We start from the raw sequence: 15,846 nt of genomic DNA on the forward strand, positions 1-15,846 counted from the left end.
AACAAGTTGGAAATTGCAAATTCAACAATGAGTGTTACGGCACCACTGCAGCCCCGGGTTCGATCCCAGGCTGTGTCACAAACGGCCGTGACCAGGAGACCCATGAGGCATAATTTGCCCAGCGTCGTCCGGGTTGGTGGAGTGTTAGGCCGGCCGGGATGTCCTTGTCTCATCGTGCTCTAGCGACTCCTCGAGGCAGGCCAAGTGCCTGCAAACTGACTTCGGTCGTCAGTCCGACAGTGTTTCCTCCAACACATTGGAGCTTCTGGGTTAAGCTAGCATTGTGTCAAGAAGCAGTGCGGCTTGGCTCTTGACCTTCGCCGAGTCCGTATGGGAGTTGCAACGATGAGACTACCAGTTGAATATCACGATGAAGGGGGTAACACCATGGGCAACAAAAGTTTTACAATGGCCATTCCGTTAATCCAGCATGACTTCGAGCGCCTTCAAAACAACTAGAAACTCGGAACCTAGTTCATGTCACTTCAACGAGTTCAAGACAACTAGGAACTCAGATAAAACTAGCTCCGACTGGGAAAATACAGAAAATAATTTTAAGCGGTCATCCAACTCGGAATTGTAAATCGGGATTTCGGGGCTCTTTCTAGAGCCCACAAGGAGCCCCTCACCACTTTCCTGTTCAAGTGAGAACAACACAACAAAGTGAGTCCAAACAGGTATTGTATGCTGCTGCATAAATTATGTAATATGCCAGGGAGATATGTATACTGTAGCTAAGAAAGTAATACTAAGTGTATGCTGTGTAGTAAGCTGTTAGTAGTCCATGTGCCTCACCCTAATCATTTGAATTGTTTAGTGTTGTGTAGTGACTTAGCTGGCATTCATCCCCCAACATTTTTTGTTTGTTTGCCAGACCAAGATGTACATGCTAAAATCGCCACTGCATAACGGAAAAGAGCAAATGCTTTACAATTTACACGTGTGTGTGTGTGTGCGAATGCATCTATGAGTTACACATACATGTCAGTACATACACAACAAGTAGGTCACATGGGGGAGAGGCGTTGTGTCATGAGGTGTTGCTTTTTTTGTTTTTTTGACACCAGGTTTGCTGTTCACTTGTGCTATATCAGATGGAAGGGAGTTCCCTGCACTCTGTATAACACTGTATGCTTCCTTGAATTTGCTCTGGACTTGTGGTCGGTGAAAAGACCCCGGGTGGGGTAAGTGTGTGTGTCAGTGTTGTATGTAAGTTGACTATGCAAACAATTTGGAATTTCAAGCACAGTAATGTTTCTCATAAAAACAAGAATTGATGCAGTCAGTCTTTCCTCAAATCTTAGCCAAGAGAGTCTGACATGCATAGTTGATGTTAGCCCTCTGATTACAATGAAGAGCATTTTCTGGTCCAGCTGCACTTTAACTAGTTCCTTCTTTGCAGCATTTGACCATATGACTGGACATTAATCAAGATAAGACCAAACTAGAGCCTGCGGGACATGCTTTGTGGATGACATTCAAATCCAAATCTATTGGTCACATACACGTGTTTATTGCAGGTGTAGTGAAATGCTTGTGCTTCTAGCCCCGACAGTGCAGTAATATCTAACAAGTGATGTCTAACAGTTTCACAACATATAGCCAAAATACATGTAAATCTAAGTAAGGAAAGGATTCAGAATATATATACATATATATTAGAGCAGCATTGGACTAAGATACCGTAGAATAGTATAGAGTACAGGATATACATATGAGATAAGTAATGCAAGATACGGAGACATTATTAAAGTGGCTAGTGTTTCATGTCCTTAAAGTGGCCAGTGATTCCTAATCTATGTCTATATGCAGCAGCCTCTGATGTGCTGGAGATGGCTGTTTAACAGTCAGTGGTGTAGTCTAGAATACAATACAGTATATACGTATGAAATGGGTGATGCAATATGTAAACACAATTTAACAGTGACTAAGATACTGTAGAATAGTGTGGAGTGCAGTTTATACATTATGGAGATGAGTAATGCTAGATACGGAACATTATTAAAGTGGCTAGTGATCCATTTCTAAATGTGGCCAGTGATTCCTAACCTACAGTTGAAGTCGGAGGTTTACATGCACCTTAGCCAAATACATTTAAACTCAGTTTTTCACAATTCCTGATATTTAATCCTAGTAAAATCTCCCTGTTTTAGGTCAGTTAGGATCACCACTTTATTTTAAGAATGTGAAATGTCAGAATAATAGCAGAGAGAATGATTTATTTCAGCTTTAATTTCTTTCTTCACATTCAAAGTGGGTCAGAAGTTTACATACACTCAATTAATATTTGGTAGCATTGCCTTGAAATTGTTGAACTTGGGTCAAACGGTAGCCTTCCACAAGCTTCCCACAATAAGTTGGGTGAATTTTAGCCCATTCCTCCTGACAGAGCTGGAGTAACTGAGTTAGGTTTGTAGGCCTCCTTGCTCGCACACGCTTTTTCAGTTCTGCCCAAAAGTTTTCTATAGGATTGAGGTCAGGGCTTTGTGATGGCCACTCCAGTACCATGACTTTGTTGTCCTTAAGCCATTTTGCCACAACTTTGGAAGCATGCTTGGGGTCATTGTCCATTTGGAAGACCCATGTGTGATCAAGCTTTAACTTCCTGACTGATGTCTTGAGATGTTTGCTTCAATATATCCATATAATTTTCCTCCCTCATGATGCCATCTATTTTGTGAAGTTCACCAGTCCCTCCTGTAGCAAAGCACCCCCACAACATTATGCTCCTACCCCCTTGCTTCATGGTTGGGATGATGTTCTTCAGCTTGCAAGCCTCCCCCTTTTTCCTCCAAACATGAAGATGGTCATTATGGCCAAACAGTTCTATTTTGTTTCATCATACCAGAGGACATTTCTCCAAAAACTACGATCTATGTCCCCATGTGCAGTTGCAAACCATAGTCTGGCTTTTTTATTGCGGTTTTGGAGCAGTGGCTTCTTCCTTGCTGAGCGGCCTTTCAGGTTATGTCGATATAGGACTCGTTTTACTGGGGATATAGATACTTTTGTACCTGTTTCCTCCAGCATCTTCACAAAGTCCTTTGCTGTTGTTCTGGTATTGATTTTCACATTTCGTACCATAGTATGTTTGTCTCTAGGAGACAGAACACGTCTCCTTCCTGAGCGGTATGACGGCTGCGTGGTCCCATGGTGTTTATACTTGCGTACTATTGTTTGTACAGATGAACGTGGTACCTTCAGGCATTTAGAAATTGCTCCCAAGGATGAACCAGACTTGTGGAGGTCTACAATTCTTCTGAGGTCTTGGCTGATGAACAATAGTTCTTCCCGGGCTGTATGTAATGACACAAAACAATTCCTGAGCTAATAACGTAAAAAAGAGTACATAAACAAACAAAATATTGCAGTGTTGCTCATGAGCTAGTCGCGATGCTGCCATCTCCGCCGGCGCCATCATGTCTGATAAAATGTAGCAACTGAGTTTAGCACTCCAGCTCAAATCAAATTTATTTATAAAGCCCTTCTTACATCAGCTGATATCTCAGTGCTGTACAGAAACCCAGCTTAAAACCCCAAACAGCAAGCAATGCAGGTGTAGAAGCACCGTGGCTTGGAAAAACTCCCTAGAAAAGCCAGAATCTAGGAAGAAACCTAGAGAGGAACCAGGCTATGAAGGGTGACCAGTCCTGTTCTGGTTGTGCCGGGTGGAGATTATAACAGAACATGGCCAAGATGTTCAAATGTTCATAGAGGACCAACAGGGTCATAATAATCCCAGTGGTTGTCGAGGATGGCTAGCTTAATTCATCCCCCTAGCTAGCCTATTGTGACACTGCCTAGCATTGATTTGTTACAAACCATGTGCAAATAACCAAGGAATACAAAAACCATGACTATTCCAATTCCAAATAGGTACCTAATATAAACGGGACAAAAATTTTTTTTGGGGGGGGGCTCAGTCTGGATTTCAATTTACTCCTGAAAGTGGTAAAAGTGGAATGCACAAGGTGCAATTTTGAAATTGGACAGTACATCAGCAGTTTTCCTCTTGTCATGTCAGGCATTGCAGATGTATGTATAACTTGACATCGATGTCCAAACCAACTAGGTCATGTCAACTACCATTTTTTTTAGCTCTTTTTTTTTTGCCCATTGATTTTGTTGTATTGTTTGAGTCACTCAAATATCACATGAACACACAAGACATGACAATGCTGGAAGTGGGGCCTGAGTGAAAAAGTTTGGGAACCCATTTTATAGGGTAACATTTGGACTCCTAAATTTCAAAAGGTTGCTATAAACCGGTCTTAAAATCTCTTAAAAAATGTTATTTAAAAATGATGATTGCGCAGGATCTGTTTTTTGTATATTGTGTTTCATTTGTAAGGTAATTATACTAACTCAATGTTATTGTTTTTTTCAAAGGTTGGTTAACAAGACCAAACACAACTAGTGTGGTGATAGAGGTTGGAAGACACATTCACATTCCCAATCATCCAACATCCCCAATCATCCAACATCCCCAGCCAGAGTGGATCCAAAACTTGCTGAATGGCAGATGAAAGTATCATTCAGTGACACTGGAAGTGATTGCTCTGATTTGACTGACTCCGCATATGTACAGGTTTGTAGTTCATTGTTCTTTAAAAGTGGTTGAATTACCGTGTTCTAGGTCAATGACACCCAGACGCGTCTTTCTTTTTCTCAACGCAGGTAAGCTACAACCACGCCCCCGGCGTTCTATTACGCTCCCGTTGTCTCACTCACAGGCGATCAGCGCAGAGACAGTGACCTTCCAAGGTAAGAATGTTAAGTGTAATTTAACAATTAGCTGCCTACCGTAATGCAGGCGTATTATTATCATGTTTGGTAAAATTTGCCAATGTATTTATTTTCAGAGTTTCAGTGAGTTGTACAAATGTCTCATAACTCTGCTGAATTCCCTAAATTGAAGGTCAGCTAAGTTAACCCATCTCGGTATTTGAAGTTATATTATCATTAGTAGGCTACTATCAGGTAAAAGCAAATGCTTATTATTCATAATGTCTCATATTTATTAGCTAATCATTCAGTCGAATACGCTATGCTACAGCCATTGAATCTGTCTTTGAGCGTTAAGGGATGTTAATGGCTAGCTCGGTCCACGACATTATGTCATTATATTTTTCAATCTTGAAATACAAGGGAAAATGTTATTAATCAGTGACTGAAAATTCGCGCTACGTGATATTCACTTCCGGACTTGGAGAGCGCTCAAAGCGTTGTAGAACGCCTCTCTGAATAACGGGGCGTGGTTTTGGCTTAACTGCGTTGGGAAAAGGAAGACGCCACCGAGACAGCACACCAGGACATACCTGGAAACCAATCATAATAACTTTTCATTGCATGTTTGTAATAACAAAATTAGACCATACTTTTAGTGTTAACCATTTTAATTAGACAAAGTTAAGGACATGACAAACTAAAACAAAGTATTATAATGTACAGAATGTTCTCTGACATTAGTCAGCTACTATTTGTTACAATGTAACAGTGCAGCTGTATGTGCATTTACATAGTGCTGGGCGGTATCTTTGTAGGTAGACAACAATTTTTCCTTGAACCCTCTAATCGTCAAACAGAACTAAAAGTGGAGGGAGAGAGGTGAAAATATAAATATTTATAACATAAATACAAATTTTCGGACATAAAAGCACGGCATATAGTGGTAAGGATATGGTAACAAGTTATTACCGATCAACAATCACGCAAAACAGGTTGGAGTTGGAGTTTTCCTAAATCCCTGACAGCTGCAAGTATTTTAGAAAGGCGCAGTGTGGACACCTAGGTAATTACTGCATTCCCGGGCATCATAGCCCGTCATAATAACGCAGAAAAGGTACATTACAGAGATTGGAAAACAACTGTAACAGTTTTTAAACATATCCAATATACTCTTTCTATCTTTGTTATAACCCTAATCACCCGTGACTAATGCAAACTATTGTGACGCACCACTTTGCAATAAAATGTACATTAATATAAAAGTGTTTGGTGAAATAAGAAGTGACTTAAACGTTTGTTTGTGTACCGCCATGATATAATAGAAGCAGTAGAAGAAGTGACCTAATTACATAGGGGTCGATTCTTTTAGGCCCAAGTGAAAAATCTCATTGAATAGCCTACAATTGCTGGACTCAGAAACAAAACAGAAACCAAATAGCTTTAATCGAATACATATATTGGCTCACTATATTTCGAAATAAATTTAACGTTTTATCGAGATACATTTCCGATATGTTTAAAGTTTCAATCTGTAAACTATTCACTCTGTTTAGTTATTTTAATCCTAATCTGATGACCCCATACAGGATCAGGATGTTGGGTATGAAATCTGATTCAATCCGGTTGATTGAATTTTACAAATGCTTATTCAGATCAGTCGCCATGGCTCTGGAAAAGCCAACTCTCAGCATGCCTCAATTACATTAAACAGCAAAACTGGTTCGACGAGACAAATATTATTTGAATCAACTCATATTGTTACATAAAGGTTTTATATTGACGACACGTCTGCGTCCCTGCTGAATGTCAGCGATCAGCCTTGGGGGGAGCTGTCGTGTGTTTACTAGAGAGAAGAGGGAGGGAGAGAGACGAAGGGAGAGAGAGAACAGGCGAGGGAGGGCGAGCAGGAAAACTTTTCAGTTTTAAAGAGCGAGAGGAAGCGTGTGCTGTAGCGGCGACCATGCAGGTAAATGCATTAACTAATTGCTCAGAAGTTAATTAAACGATATTGTCGATGTCTTAATTGCGATTGTGCTTGAAAGATTGAAACTATCACTTGAACAACAATCGAACGATGAATTGTTGTATATCAAATAGTTATATGCACCGAATTCGAACATAAATGTCCAAAACTTTTCTGCCTCCCCTTCTCTTCACCCCACCACCCCCCTTTGCCGTGCGCAGTGTGCATGTAGTCTGTTTCAAGTAGCTTAGCGTTTGATTTATTTGGTCAATTATTGCACGAAGCTATCTACAATGATTTGTTAAAGATGTTCGTGAATACTAAAACTCTTTGATAATGAAACTGATCATTAAAATGCGTCCTGGGTTTTGTGGAATGGTGAGGGAGGAGGGGTGCGTTTTTTTTTTTTTTTTTTTACACATCTGTGAAGGGAAGCCATATTCATTAATTAAATAGCTTAGTCCATGTAGGCCTCAATTTGCGCTGTTGAGCAGGCAGCGGGTGGCGTAATACTGGATGCCCGATTGGAAGCCCATAATCTGTGGGGTAAGGGAACCACTCAAGGCCGAGGTTTCGGATGGGAACCAAAAGCCTAGCGACTCAGTCTATGTATCTATTTGTAGTGGAACGCTATGCTTCAGGATGTGTAGCCATGTACACCTGGGATAAGTTTATTTTATTTTTTTTGTCTTCTGGACTAGCTAGTTGAGTGCGACGGGTTATCTTGCTGGCTAACAGGCTGGCACGATTGTTTGGTCCTTTTGTTTTAATTTCGCACCGTAAATGAATAATCAATGCGGTACGTTTCGAGTCTCTGTTTTAGCCGTCCTTTATAATTGCAGAGGAACTAGTGTTTGTTGCATTTCATAACATTAGTTAGCATCACAACGTTGATAGCTTGGCTATCTAACTAGCTTGCTAGCTAATTGATTCATCACTGTTCCGCGTATCTAATTAATCTGTACCTTAATTAGCTAAATAATGAAGAGCAATGGGAATGTATCAATACCGTTGTATAAATCCTTAAACTATGGTTTATAACGCACGGCACTCTCTCTCTCTCTCAACTATAATAATCAAGCAACCTTGTTGGTAAAACGATATTTTCTGGGCACGGCTAGCTAGCTAATTGGTGAGGACGGAAGTGGGCAATACAGCGGAGTGTTGGTATTCGACATGTATCTTTTTATCGCTCATCGATTCGTTTAGAAGTACCGGTATTGAAAGTTGTAGCCTAATAATAGGGTTGTTTGGTCTAATTACACAATTCAAAGTCTGCCGAGTAGCTTTGGAAAAGGACAACACTGCATTGTCTCGTGGTTGGGGTATGCTGGCCATTTACAAGGCTATTATATAGGTGTGTGTGTGATCACGTTCAAATGGCCCATGGTTCGCTCATTAGTTACAATGAAGCGACATGTTATGTTTTGCATGATCCTAGATATCGTACTTGTCTCTGAAATTTGGTAAATGTATGCTGGTCAAGGTCAATAATCAGGCCATTCACAACGATTTAATTGAAGAGGAATAACTGTTTCTTCGTGTGAAGTGACATTGCATTCAAGTCAGAAAATATTCTGTGTTTTTATTTGTCTGTTTTTATTGATTTATTTGGACCAAGTTCGTCATACTATTTTGGCTGTATAGCCTAAACAATTAGACTAGCAATAGGCTGTATGTGTTTCTTCTGATAGTTATCAATATTGAGGCATAACTTGGATTACTCTCTCTATTTTGGTTTATGTAGATTTATATTTCCAACATACTTACTGAAATAACATTTGCACTGTGTAGCCTATGACATTAAAAAAAATACAAGTAAACACCCCTGGATATGGTTCTATTTTCAAAGCAATATTTTTCTATCCACTGAAACACATTTTGATCTTGCAGGAGAAGTCTGGAGAGACGGTGTGCAGTGAAAGCAACGAGGTGTGGTTGTGCCCCCTGTGTCAACAAGGGTTACCAGACAGGGGCTCCCTTTCTCTGCACCTGTCTGACAGTCATAGTGTGCTCCCTAACTGTGTAGACAAGCTGCTGGACATTGTGAGTAGTGCTACGCTACATCACATGGGTCTACAAAACTTGACTTGGGTGTCTGTTATTATGGTGATGTGTTTCATGAATGATACTTGGATGTTAAACAGTATACATGATAAATTATTGTACATTGTGTGTGTATACATGATACATTATTGTACATTGTGTGTATACATGATACATTATTGTACATTGTGTGTATACATGGTCAATTATTGTACATTGTGTGTATACATGGTCAATTATTGTACATTGTGTGTATACATCATACATTATTGTACATTGTGTGTATACATGATACATTATTGTATATTGTGTGTATACATGATACATTATTGTACATTGTGTGTGTACATAATTGTGGGACTGTAGACCGTTCAATAGAACTTTATTTACCCCCTTAGGGCATTGTTAGTAGTGGATCACTGGTTATGTGAAATATTGCTGAATGAGTCACCAATTTGTAGTAAGATGCTCTCTCTTGTTGGACTACAAAGCTAAGCAGTTGGTTCCTGTGTCAGCAGAATTTAGTCTGAAGGTAAAGTTTCCTTTTTCCGAATGAATTAATCACGTTTTCTTCACCAGGCTGCTCCCAAACAGGGGGCGAGTGGAGTGGACGGGGACACCGATGTTCAGCATGACGCAGGTGACTTTCTCCTTTGAATGACCGCAGTACCCACCATTTTGCACTGTGGATTAGTTTATCAATATTGTATTTATGAATTTATTTGAATAGTGGATACAAGCACATTGACAGAGTAACCTAAACATCTTGCGTGTGCTAATTCTAAACGCCTGTTACTAAGAGGGTATTGTTACACCTACAAGCGTACACTTTTTTGCTATGACTGTATTTGTGTTTGTCAGGTAATACATTAATCGGGTGCTGTCAGGGTTCCATCTACCAAAAAAAAGCTGTTGAAATATCTTGCCTTTCTCCTTTACATCAGATGCTCCGTCATTACAGCTGGAGCTTTTAGAAGCCTCCTCCGCCTCCCTCTCAGACTCGTGTCATAATAATGAGAACACTGACGGACCCCAACATAATTCCGACAGTAGGCACACTCTCATTGGGTCTGGAGACAAAGGTAAAGAGATGGATAAGGAGGCAGAGGGAGCTAGAGACCTGGAGGGAGGTGGAGTTGTCTTTGAGACGCATCAGGAGAGCGAGATCAGTCCACAGAAACACCTGACAACAATGAAGAGTCAAGGGGTACAAATTGTGTAATGGCTGAAGGCGATGACAGTCCTCCATTCAAGTGTAATGCGTGCTTAGAGGCTTTTCCTACCAGAACCGCATTAAGTGTTCACTACAACTCTGCATCCCATGTGCAACGGATGAGAACAGGATCCCTCAAACAGGGTGGTGAAAATGGGACCCCAGCCGCTCCCTCAGTCCCTTTTCTGTCTCGGCCATATCTATCAAACAAGCCCTACCAGTGCACTGTGTGTCGTGTCTCTTACAACCATGCCATCACCCTGGAGAGTCATTTGAAATCTGTTTTGCACCAGACTCGTAGCAGAAATGCAGGAATCTCTGCCAACAGCGCAGGTGGAAATTCAGGAAGGACCAATATGGCTACTAACTTAGTTGTTACGTCTGGGGGCAGTGCTGCACAGTTGGTTAGCACCCCCAGCAGCAATTGTGTCACCCCGGCAAGCCTGGCTGCTGCAGCAATGACTAACAAAGATGGAGATGCAATTCAAACCCAGGCGTCTCCCTCACTGCTTTCCTCCCCTGTGACCTCTGCTCAGGCAGTCTCTGCTTTTCTCACCCTCCTCACGTCCAACCCAAGCTCTATCTCACACTCCCTCCTCCCCTCCCTCCTCCCCTCTCTGTTTGCGGCTGGTGCATCCCCTGCCACGGCCTCACCTCAGCTCGTAACCCAGACTCAGATGCTCATCCCCTTTATCCTGAATGGGCTCCAAACACAAAGCCAGAGACTAAACCCAGAGCTTCTGACCCAGTCAATACCCCTACTAGGTCTCAATGCTGCCCAGCAAGCTATTCTGGCCCAAAGACTCAGTAGCTTACAGAACCAGTGGCCCGCTGTCGGTCTCCAAGCAATCTCACAAGCCTGTTCAGAAGACAGCCAAACAAACAAGAGCAAAGTGAAGCAAGATACAAACGAGGTGACAGCTGAGGAGAAAGGATCACTTAAGGCTGCGAAGGAGGACAGTTGGTCCATGGAATCTGGTGATGGAGAAAGAGAGATTTGTGAGGAGGATGGTAAGGGATATGCACAAGAGCATCTCAGCACCTTAGTAGGCAAAAATAACAGGGCTGAGTCATGCATGATAGATGGAGATATTGAAATGAAAGAGAGCACAACAGAGAGCGGGAACTCAGCAGGTCACATGGGGCCAGATGAGAAAGGGGGGGACAATGACAAGTGTAGTGACCGCTCACCGTCTGTTAGCAGCAACTCAAGCCTAAGTCCTACCACTTTAAATCTTTTGCTTAGCCCTGATTCTACCCCTCAAAAATCTGAAGTTGGCACAAGCCCTTATGCCTCTGTCTGCTCCCCGGAGTCTAGCCCCTCTAAACGCACCTTAAATTCCCCCGATTCAACTCGTCGCCCTGCTCATTTCAGGGCTCGCCACTTCTCAGGCCCCCCGATGCTGTCAGAGTTCCAGATACAGGTTATGCGTGCGTTTCTGGAGTCGCGTAGCGAGGCTGATGCGGCCAGTCCTCCCCGTGACGACTGCGAGTCGTTGGGCAGGGAGGTGGGGCTCACCGAGGTGGAGGTACGCAAGTGGCTCACCGACGCCCGACGAGCCAAAGAGCGGCAGATAGCTGGGGGAACAGAGCGCGTGAGCAGCATTGCAGGCTATGGTAAAAAATACAAGGGTCTTGATAACGACGAGGAGGAAGGTTGTCTTACAATAGATGAGACCGAGGGTGGGGTCAGCGATGAGGCCTCTGGCAGTCACGCGATGGATTTGTCAAATAGTGGAGGGCGTAAAGAGATGGGGAAGGAGAGCCAAGGGGACTCGTGTCTGACCTCAGACAATGAAGAATTTTACACCTCTGTCATTGTGAGTGATGAGGACAGCCTGAGTGGCTCCATGAGGCAGGGGCCAGGCAGCCCTGCTAAAGAGGAGGCTCTGGTAGAACTGTCAGGAGACAAGGGTTCAGGAGGAAAGGTGTTGCGCTCCACCACTGTGTTCCTCTCAGACGCTGAGGATGACGATGATGCCGAGGAGGCCGCAGCTCAGAGAGCAAAGAGAAGAAAGAGAAAGAGGGAGTTGGAACGGGAGGAGGTAGAAGTTAAGAAGGAGAGACTAGACCCCGACGTGGATTTACAACTAGAGGCCCAAGCTGATCCTCCTTCCCACCTTCCCGTCACCATTGACCATCAACAGCTTCCAAGTGGTATTCTACGCTCCCTCCCTCTGTCTCTGTCCCTCACTCCATTCTCTAATCAGTTCCATAGCCCTTATGTTCTCTCTCTCCCTCCCTCAGTGGTTGGGCTCGGGGTTGCAGAAGGAGATGGAGGCAAAGTACCTGCCTTTCCAAACCCCCCTAACATCACCCGGTTCTCTGACCCTCTCATCACATCATCCCTCTCCTCCCATACCCACACCTCCCACTACATGTCTAATGGAGGAGACTGTGAGGCTGCTTTAGATCTCAGCATTGGGAAAAGCAACAGCTCAACATCTTATTCCTCCACGTCTCTCACGGGTGACAAGACTTCAGCACAAAAGGGCCGTCTGCTTGATGGACTCGGTCTAAGGCCCACATCTTTTGGGGTACCTGGGGAAGGGAGACTCATTGTGGTCAAGGTCAAACCTGAGCAAGCGACTTCCAACAGCAGTGGAATTGTCAGTGGGAATAACATGGCCAAGGCCAGTACTGTCTACATGAGAGAGAAAGAGGAGAGGGACCAGAAAGGCAGGCCCAAAGCACGGCGGTACCGCGACATGAGACGTTCCAGGACCATCATCCAGGCTGAGCAGCTAAATGTGCTTTATGGCTGCTATTTCAAAGACCCAAATCCTGGGAAACACGAGTTTGAGCAGATATCAGAGTGGGTCCATCTCCCAAAGAAAGTTGTACAGATTTGGTTCCAGAACATGCGGGCTAGGGAGCGCAAGGGTGAGGTTCGCTTCATCAGTGATGGCACTCTGGCAGCAGTGGGCAAACCACTCATCAAGTTCACCTGGCCACTGTCACAACCCATCTTCTCCAGCACCCCCAAATCAAACTCCAACAGCAGCGTCTCAACTGTAGCCAATCCAGTACGGGCCATCCCAAAGATGGAGGTGAAGAAGGAGGAAAATGTAAAAAAAACAGTTCCAAACAGGCCCAAGGAGGTGGGCTCTTCCATTTCCTCCGTGAGCAGCAGTGTGTCTGCAGTGCCAAAAACCAAAATGGAGGTGACAAACAATGTCACAATGGTCAAAATCGCCCCCAAAAGCATCGCTCCATCTCCCCCTGTCGTCCCCAAGGAAACCCGACCTACCCCGCCTCGCCCCCTTCCCAAACATGCGCCTCAAGAGGAAGTTGGGGAAGATGATGATGAAGTGGATGATCGTAACCAAGCGAAGCCACTCGCCAGGCCAGGATCCACCAACCGCATGGTGCCAAAACTGCCCTCGACGCCAATTAGCAAGTCTCCTGCTGCGACGTCACAAAAGCAAAATGGGCTCAATTACTGGTCGGCCAAGGGCCCCTTTAAGATCAACACACTGTCTAGGGAACAGTTGGGTCTGTCAGCACCCCGTACCTTCACAGCTGTCGGTGCAGCTGCTGCCCCCACTGCCATCACCATTTCTGCCACGTCCTCTGCTCCTGCTGCTGCCACGGCAACTACCACCCCCACCACCACCACCACAACAGCAAGCGCAAGTAATCAAACCACAGTCAGCATTGTCACCATCGCTAAGACCTCTCCATCGGAGAGCAGCTTCCTGCACCACTCCACCACCCGCAGGCCACGCACACACCTGTCCTGCCTGCAGCTGTCCATCCTGCAGTCATGCTATGAGACGTGCGCCCACCCTAACGCCATGGAGTGTGAGGCGGTAGGGACAGAGCTGGGGCTGCCGCTCAAGGTGGTCCAGATCTGGTTCCAGAATACCCGCGCCAAGGAGAAACGCTGGAGGCTGCAGCAGGAGAAACTGGTCAGACATTTTACTGTACAGTATGCAATGAATTGGTCTGTGGAGATAAGTTATTTTTTTTTTGTAAAAAAAAATATATTACAGGCAGCTATTTAGGAAAGAGATTAAGCCCAGTTGTGGACAAAAAAATCAATTTCAATGGAGATCTCCATTGTGCATGTGTTTTAGTCCACGACTAGGCTGAATCTCTGTCTGGGGAAACCAGCTCTAAAACTTAGCTTCTTGTCTAGAACTGTATGTTGAGGTAATACACCAGTGACCTTTTGTTGAACATGTATGTCAGAAGCCAGTGTTGGAGTGACACCTTTTTTTCTTTCTCTGCCTTTTGTAGTCTCCTGTGTCGTCAGATCCCTCCAAGACGATTGACATGAGCTCGGGCAGCTACCTGCAGTACAATGCTCTGCGAGCCCACCGTCCCATCCTTCCCAAACCGGTTCAGCTGACCGTCCTGGAGCCCTCTTCTCCCCCAGCCGGGGGCCAGCCTGCAGGCCGAGAGACGCTGAGAGGCAAGTGCCAGGCCTGCAACACAGGCTTTGAGTCCAGAGCAGCAGCAAGGTCCCATGTCTTCTCCCTTCGACATTTAGCCACTCTGAGAACCACTAACTTTGGCCAGCCAGCGACCATCATCAACAATAAATCTGATAGCGGGTCTATTTCTGTTTCCGCCTCCGGGTCTTGTGTGGAGGACCCATCAGCTTCCCCACCCTTACCCAGCAGCACCAGCTAAGGCACCCATCAGTGCTGGTAAAGACTGGACCCATTGGGCTCCTTAAATGTTTATAAACACATTGGGCACTGGTCCTCCAAGCTAATATTCTTTAATGTGTGATGGAACGGCCCAGTCACCTACCACCCTTGCTCCCTCGCATTGGATGTCTTTCTCCCGAGTTCTTGTGTCCAAACTGGATACACTGTTGTCACACTGCTTCACCAAAAGTTATCAAATGAGTGAACATTTACCAGTCCCTTATATTGTCCTGGGCTGCGGTTATAATCTTGTCCTTAACCATCCTGGCCCAGTTTTTAAATCACTCTTATAATACTTGTGTATTATCCCTAAAGACTGTGCTTATGCAAAAAAAAAACAATTAGGCCATTATCTGACTGACTAAAAAAAGACTGCTGGGATTACTTGTAACTGTATAGAGTTGGACCAGAAATGAGAAGTAGCTCTGTTTTTTAGTGGCGTTGAACTTGCCATCTTGATTGTGTGTCACTACAAGCTTTCTGTATGGATACAGGTGGCGTGTGTTCAGATGGTGTATGCTACTTCACATCGGAAGGTACTTTTAACTGCTTGTGACTAGAATTGGCCTGTTAATCTGAACAGATTATCCCCTCCTGTAAACACACTGGCTGTGGCTGAAATGGAATCCTCCATGGGCCCTGGTCAAAAGTAGTTCACTATATAGGGTTCCATTTCAGACACACCCACTCACTGTTCTCATGACAATCCTCTATAGACAGGGAAAAGAGAGGCTGAAGAGGGCAGACTCTCATTATATGGCACTTTGATGCGTTTTACATTGTATGAAACGTTTTTATTCTTAAGCATTCTTATGCAGTGTCTTTCTACTTAATGAAAGATGTGCGTGTTGCATGTTGGATGTGTTATTGTAAGTTACATTAATTACATTGGAAACATTGTTTTTGGTACTTGCAGTCTGTCAAAAAAATATCTACATTAACTCATCAAACACCAAACAAAACGGATCAGACCTTACTGCTGTGCAAGGAAAGTCTTAGTCCTGACACTTGTTAAATTATTTCTAAATTTATTAATTCACTACTGGTGTTTTAAGATCTATTGAATGAATGTTGAGCAAGAAAATAACATTTCCTTATTTGGTCAATGAAAAATATCCACAACAAATCATTTCAAGTGTAAGATTGAAACGAGTGATATTCCTTAACAAACAATATACACTGAACACAAATATAAACGCAACATGTAAAGTGTTGTTTCATGAGCAGAAAAAAAGATC

The 15,846-nt window shown here is 43.8% G+C and overlaps 1 protein-coding gene across 3 annotated transcripts; it reads left to right on the top strand.

Annotated features, from left to right (window-relative positions):
• The first annotated feature begins 4,695 nt into the window (after positions 1 to 4,695).
• Positions 4,696 to 15,138, top strand: LOC135522923 (zinc finger homeobox protein 2-like). 3 transcript variants are annotated; one of them, XM_064949631.1, is made up of 5 exons: positions 4,696 to 4,764; positions 8,585 to 8,737; positions 9,317 to 9,377; positions 9,682 to 13,861; positions 14,193 to 15,138. In XM_064949631.1, exons 4-5 carry the CDS (start codon positions 9,959 to 9,961, stop codon positions 14,586 to 14,588), a joined length of 4,299 nt encoding a protein of 1,432 aa, XP_064805703.1. In that variant the 5' UTR covers positions 4,696 to 4,764; positions 8,585 to 8,737; positions 9,317 to 9,377; positions 9,682 to 9,958; the 3' UTR covers positions 14,589 to 15,138. The 3 variants fall into 3 exon arrangements, with proteins under 3 accessions (XP_064805703.1, XP_064805701.1, XP_064805702.1); XM_064949629.1 differs by lacking the exon at positions 4,696 to 4,764 and adding an exon at positions 6,596 to 6,694; XM_064949630.1 differs by lacking the exon at positions 4,696 to 4,764 and adding an exon at positions 7,130 to 7,237.
• Positions 15,139 to 15,846: the final 708 nt, after the last annotated feature.

The sequence above is a fragment of the Oncorhynchus masou genome, chromosome 30 (genome assembly GCF_036934945.1).
Source record: "Oncorhynchus masou masou isolate Uvic2021 chromosome 30, UVic_Omas_1.1, whole genome shotgun sequence".
NCBI classification, from domain to species: Eukaryota; Metazoa; Chordata; class Actinopteri; order Salmoniformes; family Salmonidae; genus Oncorhynchus; species Oncorhynchus masou.

Bases quoted from the DNA above. Each gene is read 5' to 3' on its own strand.
- LOC135522923 (XM_064949631.1), top strand. From the start codon at position 9,959: ATGGCTGAAGGCGATGACAGTCCTCCATTCAAGTGTAATGCGTGCTTA. The intron at 13,862-14,192 runs GTCAGACATTTT...TGCCTTTTGTAG, and splicing joins GGCTGCAGCAGGAGAAACTG to TCTCCTGTGTCGTCAGATCC.